At 40.9% G+C, this 15,484-nt stretch overlaps 1 protein-coding gene and 1 pseudogene across 1 annotated transcript in view; one reads left to right on the forward strand and one right to left on the reverse strand.

Moving 5' to 3' along the window:
- Positions 1–1,995: 1,995 nt before the first annotated feature.
- Positions 1,996–13,582, reverse strand: LOC118360774 (rac GTPase-activating protein 1-like; annotated as a pseudogene).
- Positions 13,583–14,523: 941 nt separating this feature from the next.
- Positions 14,524–15,484, forward strand: part of LOC118360775 (inactive dipeptidyl peptidase 10-like) — a 34,539-nt gene continuing 33,578 nt past the window's right edge. Inside the window, exon 1 of the mRNA XM_035740183.2 lies at positions 14,524–14,689. Within this exon, the coding sequence (XP_035596076.2) occupies positions 14,651–14,689 (39 nt within the window). The 5' untranslated portion in view covers positions 14,524–14,650. The remainder of the gene's footprint in view (positions 14,690–15,484) is intronic.

A 15,484-nucleotide genomic window follows, 5' to 3' on the forward strand; every position in this document is an offset into this window, starting at 1 on the left:
TATTATTTAGACATCTTTTGATATATTCTACCAATGGTTCAGTCAATTATTTATTCCTCTACCTTTCAGTTGTCTGGGTGTTTGACGCGCTTGCCCACCCTCATGCTGAACAGTGAGCAGGGCCTGATGGACTATCTGGGCTGGGGGATATGGAGCCGTGCCTTTGTCACAGAGGCCATCACAAGTGGCTCTTCAAAGGGAACCCAGATAATGCTGTGAGTCAGCCTGGTGGGCTTCCTTAGGGGAGGTTGACCTTTTTATAATCGTCATGGATGCAGTGGGGAAGTATTCTCGCTACAAAGTGCTGCAAACATGAGTCACGACCACTCTCAAAACATTGAATAAACTTCCTGTATTTGTATGTTCATTTTATAGTATATTAATTTACACAGGGAATAGCCTCAATCCAGCCTCCCCAGAGAAAGTTCATCCAGAGCGGGCTGTGGGGTGACAGCCAGCACCCTAACTACCTTGGGGAGATACTGCAGTGGTCTGGACTCTGGCTCTGCTTCGTCTGTGATGAAGGGTCCCCAGTATGCCAACTCCTCTGTTTGTATGGTTCCTGCTGTGTCACGTTAGTGGCATTCCCATCCCGGAGAAGCGGGGTTCAGACTCTGCCTTCCAGAACACTCCTCTGGCCAATTCCCGAGTTCTGATGTTGCACACTTTCTAATAGGATGTTCTGGCTCAAGGGGAAACTTTCTGAACAGGACCACTAATCATCAAGCACCCAGTGTGCTGGTTCTCTCCAACAGTCTCTCATTCGAAGCACACACACCGAAACTTCATTGTATGAAACATATTGTTCAGAGAACACCCAGCCTTGACAGACATTCTAAATGTGGAACAAATGCTTTGATATAAACTCCTTTTCATGCAATTGCTGTGCAATAGCTTGCTGTTATGTTCATAGGCAAATTCATATGCTCTTTAAAATTTGTTAACACTACCATTCCAGGCATGTAAAAAGGCAGTTCATGCAGTAGACCTACTTGTACAGTGTTTCTGTGCATGTCATCTAGGACCAATTCATTCCTAACACCGTAGAATTACATTTTCCCTTCCTGGGAGCTAGTGTCAAGATTGGTGTAACAGAACACATTGTAGAGCAGAGACCTGACAGGTCCCCTGCTGCCTTCAAAATGATCTGTATACCATCATGTGCTTTTGTTCAAGTTTTCAGCAATACCAGAAAATGCAATAATGAAACAAAGACAATTTTAAATACTGGTCCACAAAAATCTTTGATCAAAGCAAATTTGACATTCTTGTTGAAATGCCACCATTTCTACACTCTGGTTCTCTGATGCAACATTCAAGCGTTCTATGCAGTTAGAGGTGCAGAACATTAGTCAGAACCAACCTCCCATTGTGCAAACAGAGTCATATTGGCCAATACTGTAAGTTATATTTTTAGAACACTCAGGAAAGGAAACAAGGGAAGGTGAATTTCTCTCAAATGTATCCTCAAGTTGCAACATTTTCTCAAGTCACCAAGCATACAGCTGCATGGTTACCTTAAAGTTAGTTGATTATTGCTAAAGAATACTGCAGATATTTATCAAATGTACCAAATTAATATTACTACACTGTGGCTAGTCTTGAGTATGTAAAAGACAAATTGAGTGAAACATGTACAATCAAACTGCTTAAGCATGTAGACGTTACAAAAGGTGATTTTATAAATTAACAGGAAAATACTTTTTAAAATGCCACATGCAATAATAACTCCAAGTTCGGCATAAAAAGCTCTATGGAATGTTGTTTTCTAACTGGTAATGTGAAAGTTAAATTGCATGTTACATATAAGAGAATCACCTGCCAAGTTTCAGACGTGCGTATTCTCAACCAATGTTCAACATCCTTTGTAAATAAATCACAGAAAGATACTGCAAACCTCATTGTATCTACAAACCTAGTAGGTTTCATTGCCTGAGGTTATGTTAAATCTTGATTTAACATTTAATCTTAACATTTTTTTTTTTTTTTTTTAAATCAGAGCTCCAAAAGAGACCTTCCCTTTTGGTTGGAAAAATATCCTGTTATATACTAAAATTGTAGCATTTTGAAATATAAAAACACAAAATACGTGTTTACAGCGTCTGTGGAAGCATTTGTCTCAGCAAATAAGTTGCTATTGCTAGGTATTGCATTTATTTCCCATTAGGTGAATAGAGCTGCCCTGCGGCTGCTTTGGATTACTTGAGGAGCGGAGATGCAAAGAAGTTTCCTGGGCGACTGGGGAATCCCACTACCACAGCAGACTTACTCTTACTCCCAAATCTGAAAGTTATAACACCACACACATATTAGTCAGGCAGTATTAGCATTAGTCAACAGAAACCAAAGTTACAAGGAAGTGAATTAAGACTTCGGTGAAAAATTGACTCATGTCATTCACCTTTACAAGCTGATAATTAGGTGAAAATGTACTCCAGACTGTCAGGTTTATAGACCAATGGTGTTTGCTTCGAGACTAGTGACAACTCAAGTCCTTCAGACAGGATCTTCATACACATTACAGTGACCTACAACACAAAATTCTGAATAATTTAAATGCATGACAGCACAGAGTGCTTACTTGGGCGTGGTCTTGCTCAGGGTGGACCTCATGCGTTGACCCAAGGAGCTGGAGGACGGGGTTTTGTTCATCTGGTGGTGCTCTGGAGTTGTGAGGGGACCCAGCATGCTCACTTGAACAATATTAACACAGTCAACATTAGTCACATTACCACAGTTTGTTACCAAGCTGTATATGTTCATTAGTTCTTATGAATAAATAAAAATCCTTAAATCTTCCACATAATAACACAATAACCTAATAGAGATGTGTAGGGATGCCGAAATTAGCTGAAAGTGCCAACATTGGTATCGCCCCGATGTCTAGTTTAACGGTGATGTGCAAAACCGATGTCAAAGCTGACGTGCATACCTATGTAAAACGTAGGTACATGACGTAATGACGCTACACAGCATTTCTAACCTAGCCCACAATGGCTGCTGTGTGGATCGAGCAGTCATTTGAAAGAGTAAGAAAATTTCAGCGAGACAACTCAAAGGCGAAATCCATTAAAGCCAAGATAATGGAATTCATTGCCCTTGAAAATCAACCGTTCTCTGTCCTGGGTGATTTTGGCTTTCGTGACTGGTCGAGCACCAGTACACACTATCAAGTGTGCTATTTTTCAGATGTTTTCCTAATAGAGTTACACAGTAATAGCTTCACAACCAACTATGGAACGCCATTTGGGTATTTGCGTGTTGAAAAATATACATGTCAAATAACACTATTTGACACGTTAAATAACACAGTTCTATTATAGAATGTTGTGTGTTCTGAATTTGCACGTGCAAGACAAGCGCCACCACTAGTATTAGTAGCACTGTCAAAGCTGTACAAAAAAAGCCTGTAAACAAGCAAACACCGGCCACAAACGATGTGTTTACAATACCGCGTTGGTAATAAAGCATTATTTGTTTGACCGCAACTTCTGGGGTAGCTAGCTAGCTTTAGCTTGGTACCTAGCTAGCACCAATACAACCAGCCTGAAAACAATGACCAATAAAAAAATGCAGCCATTTTCATTATTTTTTGCAATGATTTAGGAATCCTTGTAAGTATTAGCTAGGTAGCTACTTGTTGTTCGACCTATTGAAATTGAACTTCAGTTCAAGAAAATACATAGCTAGCCAGCTACTTAACCCAGTTGCCAAAAATTTAATTTATAAGCAGCCAGCTAGCTGCATCGCAAATATTAGCATTGTAGCTCTTATCGCAGGACTGTGTGAAATCACCTACTGTGCTGCCAACCTGTTAGAAGGTAACATTATTTTATTACAATGGTTAAATTGGATTTTCATTGTGTTCAATGGTGTTATTTGCCCCCTAGTGGAGCTTTCTGGTACTTAGAAAGACTATGCAAACAGGAAGTAGAGAATTTGTTCTGCACGCATAGAAGCAGCTACAAACAACGCTATGGTGCAGGTCTTTCAATGTAGTTATTTCTTGTCATGCTTCAGCCTTGGAAAATATTTGTTTGTAAGTTCGATTCAAGCATTTAGCTAATGATGATAATCTTGTTATTGATAGAGTTGCTTACATATCAATGTTGGTTGCATTTACTCACAAATTGCAATGCCTTTAATGTATGTCGTTAGCTGTATTACTTTGCTCGTGCGTCATGCAAACGAATGGTAAAATATACAATACTGTAGTTTTGTTACTGTTTCTAGTGTAATATGCTTTGTTATTCTACATAGATGGTTGTACATTCGAGTAATGAAAGGAGCCAATTACCATATGAGTAACAATTCGCTATATGGTTTGGCATCATGCCAGATGCATGGTACCTTAGCACGTGCTTTGTATTTATGCAACTTCAAATGTTTAATGTACAGCTACAGTATGTCGGTGTGAATTGAATACTAAAGTATATTATTTTCTGTATTTTGCAGTTTCACAACAAACGTTTTCAATATATTCATTCAAGAAAAGTCACGCCTTGGGAGTTTTATTGAAGACTTAATTGTTAGCCATCTGTCTAGTTTTGCATGGGAACGCAACTCAAGGGCAGAATACCTACCCAGTCAGCCTATTGTGTGTACTGACTTTTATATTGCACTGTACAGCTTTACCTCAATGATCCCCAATCCTTAGGTATCAGTCTACTCAATACCCAAGATTAGTTTTCCCAATGTCCTCCTCAGAGTTATCAGACTCCAAAACATCTATGCAGTATTGTTTTTCTTCTGGAACAGTGTTCAATACATGTGGCTCAATTCACAGTTGTTTCAGAGTCCCACAATATGAGCTGACTGATACCATGTCATTGATCCACAATCCATAGGTAAGGCTGTACAGTGAAATAAGTATGCCCCCAATGGAATTCCAAGTACTATACATAGTGTGATTTCAGATTTGTCAAACTAACAAATTGTCGTTTGATTGTGTTTTGTTGATTTTATGTAACATTGCAACCTGATCTATTTGTATTAATTTGCATCACTGTCAATGACACTTTTATTTTGAAAGCTAATCGCAAAGTCCACTATTGTGGTTAGCTTCACATAGATCGGTCCGACCACCATTAAATAAAAAATAACTGTCATTCATATATATATATATATAAAATTTTAGATGACCCCTAGCTATATACAGTTGAAGTCGGAAGTTTACATACACATAAACCAAATACATTTAAACTCAGTTTCACAATTCCTGACATTTAATCCAAGTAAAAATTCCCTGTCTTAGGTCAGTTTGGATCACCACTATTTACGAATGTTAAATGTCAGAATAATAGTAGAGAGAATGATTTATTTTAGCTTTTATTTCTTTCATCACATTCTCAGTGGGTCAGAAGTTTACATACACTCAATTAGCATTTGGTAGCATTGCCTTCAAATTGTTAAACTTGGGTCAAACATTTCAGGTAGCCTTCCACAAGCTTCCCACAATAAATTGTGTGAATTTTGGCCCATTCCTCCTGACAGAGCTGGTGTAACTGAGTCAGGTTTGTAGGCCTCCTTGCTCGTTACGCTTTTTCAGTTCTGCCCAGAAATGTTCAATGGGATTGAGGTCCGGGCTTTGTGATGGCCACTCCAATACCTTTACTGTTGTCCTTAAGCCATTTTGCCACAACTATGCAAGTATGCTGTATGGGAAGTATGCTTGAGTCATTGTCCATTTGGAAGACCCATTTGCAACCAAGCTTCCTGACTGATGTTTTGAGATGTTGCTTGAATATATCCACATAATTGTCCTGCCTCATGATGCCATCTATTTTGTGAAGTGCACCAGTCCCTCCTGCAGCAAAGCACCCCCACAACATGATGCTGCAAGCCTCGTGCTTCACGGTTGGGATGGTGCTCTTCGGCTTGCAAGCCTCCCCCTTTTCCTAATAACATAACGATGGTCATTATGGCCAAACAGTTCTATTTGTTTCATCTGACCAGACGACATTTCTCCAAAAAGTACAATCTTTGTCCCCTTGTGCAGTTGTAAACTGTAGTCTTGTCTTTATGGCGGTTTTGGAGTTGTGGCTTCTTCTTTGCTGAGCGGCCTTTCAGGGTATGTCGATATGAAACCATTTTACTTTGATATAGATGCTTTTGTACCCGTTTCCTCCAGCATCTTCACAAGGTCCTTTGCTGTTGTTCTGGGATTGATTTGCACTTTTCGCACCAAAGTACTCTAGGAGACAGCATCTCTTTCCTGAGCGTTATGACAGCTGTGTGGTCCCATGGTGTTTATACTTACATACTATTGTTTGTACAGATGAACGTGGTACCTTCAGGTGTTTGGAAATTGCTCTCAAGGATGAACCAGAGGTCTACAATTTGTTTTCTGAGTTCTTGGCTGATTTCTTTTGATTTTCCCATGATGTCAAGCAAAGAGGCACTGAGTTTGAAGGTAGGCCTTGAAATACATCCACGGGTATACCTCCAATGGACTCAAATGATGTAAATTAGCCTATCAGAAGCTTCGAAAGACATATCATTTTCTGGCATTTTCAAAGATTTTTCAAGGCACAGCCAACTTAGTGTATGTAAACTTCTGACCCACTGGAATTGTGATACAGTGAATTATAAGTGAAATAATCTGTCTGTAAACAATTGTTGGAAAAAATACTTGTCATGCACAAAGTGGATGTCCTAACCAACTTGCCAAAACTATAGTTTGTTAACAAGAAATTTGTGAAGTGGTTGAAAAACGCCAACCTAAGTGTATGTAAACCTCCGACTTTAACTATAGCCTCTAAAACAGATTAGGTTTTGCCATGTTTTTGGGGAAGAACATTGGATGCATCCATGAACTAGCTCGCTTTTATTTCTGACCAGCATTGTAGGTGCGCGAGACAACTTTAACAGCATCATAAAATACGCATTGATGAATCGTTGTGACATATGAAATATGAGTGATAGTGCAATCAATGTGTAATAACTACTTAAAAACGAATGAACGCGTTATTTGACATGCATGTTTTTTGACACGCGAAGACCCAAACGGCGGTCCATACAAATCCTGGTTGAGAGGGAAACAAATGTACAACGAGACAGCAAGTAAGTGAAAGAAATAGGTTTTGATTATGTTTTACTGGTAATGGGGACATATGTAAATGCACAATATAACTTTTTGGTCAATGTGGTGTGTGTAACCTTTTATTTAACTAGGCAAGTCCGTTAAAAACTAATTCTTATTTACAATGACGGCTTACCCTGGCCAAACCCGGAGACGCTGGGCCAATTTTGTGCCTCCCTATGGGACTTCCTATCATGGCCGGATGTGATACAGTCTGGAATCGAACCAGGGACTGTTGTGACACCTCTTGCACTGAGATGCAGTGCCTTAGATCACTGCATCCATGTGAGTGTGTTAACTATTTAACTGTACTAAAATGTTTAAAACGCCGCAAAAATTTAAAATATCGGATATCGGTATCGGCCAAGAATGTCATGTCGGTGCATCACTAGAGATTTGGTTTTGGGTTGCCGAGATAACGCTTTGCTAGACTCATGCACTCGCTCACCTTTCTGGTCAGGGGTATAATAGTTAGCGTTCTTGATGATCATGTGATCAGGTTGCAGCTGGTCAAGGTCCACCATCATGAACCAGTACTCCACCGGCAGGCCCAGCAGACGCTCAATAACCTGGGTAACAATAGAAAAACAATAACTACTATAAAATCACTCGTGAGGGGATATTTACAGTTTTATTGAATTGAAACGAATTACAGCCTATTGCGTCGTCATCTTCCAAGCAGGCAAAACAGATCTAACAACTTGCAAGACTAAGACATTGTTTTTGAACAAAAATGGCAATCATGTCACTTTTGCAGCCCATGTGTTTTTGTGAAGAAATACTGCCACTTAAAACAAGAGCTGTGTTGTTGTAATGTGTCTTACCTTGGGCTGGCGTTTGGTGTCCTGTATGATTGTCATGGGCTCTGGGTCAGGCACTGCATGGCCAACGATAGTAGGCCCAAACACCCGTGCCAGATTGGAGATATCCATCTTAGTGTCCAGGCTTTGGGTGACCCTGAAAGAGTTTATGGAGTCAATAAGGATGTAGGGAAAAACACCTGTCACAGAATGCAACAAGCATGGCCTCTTTCTACAAGACATGTCAAGAAAGGCTTGGTTGTTCATATACAATTAAGTGAGTAAGCAGAGCTCATAGTTAAATGTACAGCAGATGCTCACCTCTGGAGATGAATGGCCATGAAGGCCAGGGTGGCTCTGTTGGCCTGTGGCAGGTCACTGATGGTCTGGTACATCAGGGCAATGCTGTTATCCTCATCCACAAGCTCTGAGGACAAAGAGTGCAATGTAGAGATCACAGAAGTTGAGTAGCAGGGGAAAAAAATGTTTTACTGTAGAGGAATAATGTGACATTGCATAGACTTAGTAACTATAGTTACTGGTGACTAAGAATACCATGAATGAACACTGAAATATACCACATTAATTATTACTAACCAAAACATTCAGCGTGCCCCAACACAAAATGGCTATGCAAAACAACCAAAAGACACCTTTATTAAGTCGACCACTGGCCGAACAAACCACAGAGACTGATAGAGTTTTATCGCTATAGAGCCAACACCTACCTGCAGCCTCCATGAAGGTGCGGTTGAGGCGGAAAGTAAGGAGGGGCTCTGAGGTTCCTGAGGAAGTCCTTGAGGAGGCCAGTGATGCAGTGGATATCTTCCACCTTGCTGAGCAGCGGGACAGTCTTCCCTCGCAAGAACGTATACTTCAGTTCCTTCACTGTGCGGTCAGAACCAGACAGCCGATAGAGGCCAGTCTGGGAGTGAAAAGAAAGAGCATGGTGAAACTTAAAGCCTTAGAAAGCGTGAAACACAGAAGCTATAAATTCTACTGTATAAACTAATTGTTTGTATTATATTTTAACCTTTATTTAACTAGGCAAGTCAGTTAAGAACAAATTCTTATTTACAATTACGGCCTAGGAACAGTGGTTTAACTGCCTTGTTCAGGGGCAGAACAACATTCTTTTTGCCCTGTCATCTCTGGGATTTGATCTAGCAACCTTTCGGTTACTGGCCCAACGCTCTAACCACTAGGCTACCTGCCGCACAAACTAAGCCATGAAAGGCAGTAATGATTCAGCCCAGTGTGAGATTGAGACAAAAACACTCACCTCATGTAGGCCCCTCTGCTCAATCTCATTGACACAGTGCACCACCAAAGAGGGAATCATGGGAGATTGGACATGGGAGACGTAGTCTGCAAGTGTGCCCTGGGAAGGAAATAAAAGTAAAAGAGAATGTTTATCCCACTGAACTAAACTCAAGAGATCTTTGAAGAAAAGATTTACATCAGAATAAAAGTATTAGAATACAAGCAGAGAAGTACAATGGAATTTTCCCCTTACCTCTCCAATTTTGACAGGAGTGCCACCCAGGATGGGGATGCATGGCAGGGGACAGAGTTCACGACACTCTGAGTGGGTGACCAGTCTGCAGTCACGACACTTCAGGGAGATCTTCCCAAACTTGATCCTCTTGCCACAAGGCACACACACGACTCAGGCTTGATTACCTGTGCATGCGGTACAATAAAGCTTTTAACTCGAAAATAAGAACCAACATTTTCTGCCTTGCTAAATTAATCTCAAGTCACCCATACAATAACCCTCTCTGTCTGAAAACAAATTACATTCCTACCGCTTTGGAGACAAATGTGTGATTACGGACACTCCCGTTGCCCTGGGGTGTGCTGGGTTCCTGAGGCCTGCTATCGCTCTCTGGCCGGTTGGGCATGACATCCTCAGACTTGACTGACTCAGAATCCCACTCCAGTGTAGCTAGACAGGACAGACAGACAGACAAAGGTAAAATACAGATCAGAGTCTGACAATGCAGTTCTGATGAGTTATGAACATACATTTGTCACATTGTCAAGGATAAACTAATATAGTCTAGCTGCCTGCATCTTTCCAACTGAATATCCTATCATGCTTCAACATACAATACTAACTCTGAGTAAAATACAATCCTCCATTTTAAAGTTGATCAAATCCACAGTAAATGAGTAAAAGCTCTAACCAGTTTTTCTCCTGCTCCGGGTCCAGTAGGGAACAGCCTCAATAGTAGAGACGGCTTTGATGGGTCCTCCGTCAGCAGGCACGGTCACTGTGGTCTTGGCCACAAGAGACTCATTTCCCTACGACCATGAAACATAACATCAGTCAAATCACTGTAAACTTCAACAGTATATCGAGTAACAGCTCTCAGTTATCTATAGAAATTAAACTAAAATCTTTACCTTCTCAGACGTTCTGCCTGTTGATCGAGACCTTTTGGAAGCACTTGGGGGGCCGTCAGTGAAATTTCTAGAGGTAGAGCGCTGTAATGAAGAGGGCTAAAATCTTAAAAACTCCACACATAGATGTTCAAGAAATGGCTGGCAAATATTTTGCATCCAATACACTTAGTTTACCCTTTTTTCACGTTTCTTCAGCCGCACAGTTCTCATGATGGACTGGAGTCCCAGTCCTGGAATGATTAATCAAACGAACGGACCGGGTTCATTATTGCAAATACACTATATACACACACAAAAGTATGTGGACAACCCTTCAAATTAGTGGATTAGGCTACTTCAGCCACACCCGTTGCTGACAGGTGTCTAAAATTTAAAACACAGCCATGCAATCTCCATAGACAAACATTTGCAGTAGAATGGCCTTACTGAAGAACTCAGTGACTTAATGTGGCACCGTCATTTGATTCCACCTTTCCAACAAGTCCGTTCGTCACATTTCTGCCCTGCTAGAGCTGCCCCAGTTATTGTGAAGTGGAAACGTATAGAAGTAACAACGGCTCAACCGCAAAGTGGTAGGCACACAAGCTCACAGAACGGGACCACCTAGTGTGTAACGCGTAAAAAATAGTCTGTCCTCAGTTGCAACACTCACTGCCAAATTCCAAACTGCCTCTGGAAGCAACATCAGCACAATAACTGTTTGTCGGGTGCTTCAAGAAATGGGTTTCCATGGCCAAGCAGCCGCACACAAGCCTAAGATCACCATGCGCAATGCCAAGTGTTGGCTGGAGTGGTGTAAAGCTTGCCGACATTGGACTCTGGAGCAGTGGAAACGCAGTGATGAACCCTTCACCATCTGGCAGTCAGACAGACTAATCGGGGTTTGGCGGATGCCAGGAGAACGCTACCTGCCTAAATGCATAGTGCCAAATGTAAAGTTTGGTGAAGGAGGAATAATGGTCTGGGGCTGTTTTTCCATGATTCGGGCTAGGCCCCTTAGTTCCAGTGAAGGGAAATCTTAACACTACAGCACACTACATTCTGTCCTTCCAACTTCGTAGCAACAGTTTGGGCGAAGGCCCTTTCCTGTTTCAGTATGACAATGCCCCCATGCACAAAGCAAGGCCCATACAGAAATGGTTTGTCGCGATCGGTGTGGAAAAACTTGACCGGCCTACACAGAGCCCTGACTTCAACCCCAACGAACACCTTTGGGATGAATTGGAACGCCAACTGCGAGCCAGGCCTAATCGCCCAACATCAGTGCCAGACCTCACTAATGCTCTTGTGGCTGAATGGAAGCAAGTCCCCGCAGCAATGTTCCAATATCTAGTGGAAAGCCTTCCCAGAAGTGTGGAGACTGTTATAGCAGCAAAAAGGGGAGGGGAGGGGAGGGGGCCAACTCCATATTAATGCCCATGATTTTGGGATGAGCGTTTCAATGAGCAGGTGTCCACATTGTTTTGGTCAAGTAGTGTATATAGCACATTATCGTCTCAATTACATATTGTATTGGTTGTCTTAGCCCTTCTCCCTGCTAATGGTTTGGCTATGAGTAACATAATTGATGATTCAGAGGCTCAAGAATTTAGACAAGACAAAGATACAAGCTTACCAGAGAGTCATCCGTTTTATCATAGCTGATGTCTGATAAAATGGAGGCAGACTCATCTATGGTCTGCAATCTATGGAAAACAAAATTAAATACTGTAACACTTCAGATGTTGATATGTTAACAGAAAATGCTTTGATAAGCTTTCAAACTCTGGAAGAGGAGCAAGACACTAGCAAGGGATCCTTAACTTTTGCTGGTGTTAAGGTTGGCTCGTGCTGCCGGAGATCGAGCGTTGAGGAAAGCCAGAGAAGAACGCTGCTCTTCATTCAGCTTGAGGCTGTTGCTGGAGCCCTCAGTGATTAGAAGCTCCCGAATCAGCTGGATCTGACGGTCCTGTAACACAACAGAACACAGGGAGAAGGAAGGTGAGAGGAGTTGTTTAAAGCCATTCAACAGTTTCTTCAGAGAAGAGTGAACCAGTCTGAGGGTACCAGTGACGAGAATAAAATAAAATATGAGTTAGACTTGCTGTGAATACACACCAACTTCTCACAGTTAGCCTCTGCCGCCTTCTGGCGCCTGCGGATCTCCACGTCGACTTGATTGCGAGCATGCTTGAGTTTGACTTCCAGGGCTCCCCTCTCAGTTTCTGCTTTGGCAAGCACTTCCTTGCAGGACCCTAGGTCCTGCTCAAACCTGAGCCATCTACGACGACAGTCCTCAAAGATGAGGGCCATCTGGATGAACTCTGATACGAGAAAATGCACAATAAAGGTGTGGTAGCTTTGAATATATATTGTCCAGCATTGTCTATACTATTAATCTTAATGTCAAATCAAATTAAATACAATTACTTACGGGGTTCAATGCTCTCATTGAGTATGTCAACATGAGACCGCAGATTGTCAAACAAGCTGTGTAGGTTTAACACAGGAGCGTCCATCTTCTGAGAAAAATAAGGGCACATAGAAACCTCTGAAAATAAGTTTGCTAAATGTCAATAGGTGAATAACCTCGTCCCCAGGCTAATTGCGGATGGGCGAAAGTGTCTGGTGGTGGTGAACCCTGGCTGATAATTCATCATAGCCAACCAACTATGATGAACAGATCAACTGTCTTTTCCTAATCCAAAAAATAGCACAGAATAAATAAGATGCAATTTCCCAATATTAGCGAACCAAATTTGCCACATAAATCACCCAAATTAGCTAAAACCTGCACATACAACATACAATGGAAGGAAAGCAACAGTAGATTTAGCTCAGACGCTAACGTTAGCTGGCTACAGTAGCTAGCCAACATTGCTGGTGATATGGAATTTAAAAAACTACTTGTACAGCTAAGTTAGCTACTAGCATGCTAAAGTTAGCTGCCACTACATACCGTTTGAGTCCACCACACTAATGGGAAAAAAGGCAGACAAAACAGAAAAATCTTTGCACAGCCAAATGTTTTGACCTCTGTTTTTGCACTGGATGATCAAGTTAGTTATTCTTTTGTTTGGGTTATCTCACGCTAAACTCCTGGAAGTGTGTACAAGAAGCAAGGCAGGCGCGTTGCATTTCAAATGTACCTACTAGCCAATGAATATCAACTGACGTTCTTCACCTGGCTGTAAATCAACGCGCACATGGCGGTTACCACAGCCACAATGTCAAAATTAGCTATATTGTAAAAAAAAAAAAAAGATTGGTCTTAATTTAAGGTTAGGGTTAGACATAAGGTTAACAGTGTGGTTGGGTTTAAAAATCAGATTTTTTGAAGATACATTTTTAAATAGGTGGCGTTTATACCTTGTGGATTTGATAACTAGTGACGACTGCCCCATTTAACGACTGATGTTAGCTCTGATCCAGTATCCACCAGTCCAGTCTTTCCTCCCCACAGAGCAGTCATTTAGCTTCTCTCTCATGGGAAAACGCAATACTCAAATCAGCTTCAAATGCAGCATACAAGAGTGAATTAAATGGGTGAAATATTTATGAACATCTGGGAAAATCTAATCCATATTACATTATAATGGTGAATATTATGACAATAATTATTGAGCATTAGTATGAACATGAATTTTCATTATATCATGTTAACATATTGATATTTCTATCATTATTAGGCTATTTGAACTCAGTAGCTGTGATTTATGGTTTTGACTATTAGTTACTTTTTCGTAGCAGGTTAGGATAATTAACGTGGCAGGTTAGGATAATTAGGTTAAGTTTAGAATAAAGGTTAGTTAAAATGCTCCCCTAACCTGCTACGAAAAGTCACTCCCCGTCATAGCTGTGCTCCATCTAGTCAGAACCGTGATTTACATGGCATATGTGTTGCTCCAACATGACTACTTACAGCCATAGAATATTGCTGAGCCAGAGGTTACGACAGTGTCTTGATTCATTTCAGAGTTTATCAACTGGGTTGGGTAGGTTACTTTCTAACTGTCACAATTACCTGTCCAAAATTGTAATCAATAACATAATTTTTGGATTAGCCGAATTCAGTAACGTAATCTGATTACTTTGTAATCAGTGAGGAAGCAAGCAAATGGCCATAAACAGAACACACACACACTCCCTCCCGCGGAGATACTGTAGAAGAGAGAGAGAGAGAGAGAGAGAGAGAGAGAGAGAGAGAGAGAGAGAGAGAGAGAGAGAGAGAGAGAGAGAGAGAGAGAGAGAGAGAGAGAGAGAGAGAGAGAGCGCATTTTTACTTGGACAACTTGTGAACATCACAAGTGCATTCATCCAGATGAACTACTGAAAGGAGCATGATTTAATTCCAGGAAGAAGCTTGTTAAAGACAGCAGAGATGATTGCCACGACTCAACAGAATATGGGCACGGACCTGGTAAATGGCTCTACTCAATACTGTTTCGTATTTTTTTTAGATGTTCCCAAGATTTATTTTATTTTATCATAGAGCAGGATCTGCGTTAATCTCATTGCATAAATCTCTCTGATGAGCATGGCGATAACATTACAGTCGCAGAGGTCTGTGTGTGCGTGTGTCTACATGTGAGCGTATGCGCTTGAAGGATAGTCTAAATGCGCCTGTTTTTTATTTTTATATCTCTGTTGTGACCAGTCAGAAATAGTTTTTACATTTAAATCAACATGATGTGATTATCAATTAATATCTGTCTTTCCTTTGTGCTCTTTTATTCGTACTTAATATATCTAATCAATACAGGCATCTCTTGATCAAGCTTCTGTGTGCACTGCAGTGGTCGCAGTGGTAACCCCAATACCGGTATTCCCCTCTTCTATCGCAAACTGTTTTGATGTAGTGATTTTTTTTTGTTGGTAAACTGATTCAGTTAAATTATGTAGGCTATATTTTAAAACACATCATACTGCGTGTCGGTTGCGGTTATAGCAATTAAAATGTAGTAGTCATGGCTTACCCATGCCAAAGGGCATATAGGCCTACTTTATTAATTGATTTATAGCCCACATCATGTGGATAAAGAGATATCTGCAATCGAAGTGTGAATGGGGCACACAACTTGCAGCAGGTGATGGACAATCAAATGTATTCTGTAATTATATGAAGTGTATAGCCTCAATTAAGTTGATTTAAAATCTGAATAGCACAGTTGACTTATTTAACACCAGACCTTATTTTACCAGCATTTTAATTTCA

The sequence above is a fragment of the Oncorhynchus keta genome, chromosome 28 (assembly GCF_023373465.1).
Source record: "Oncorhynchus keta strain PuntledgeMale-10-30-2019 chromosome 28, Oket_V2, whole genome shotgun sequence".
NCBI classification, from domain to species: Eukaryota; Metazoa; Chordata; class Actinopteri; order Salmoniformes; family Salmonidae; genus Oncorhynchus; species Oncorhynchus keta.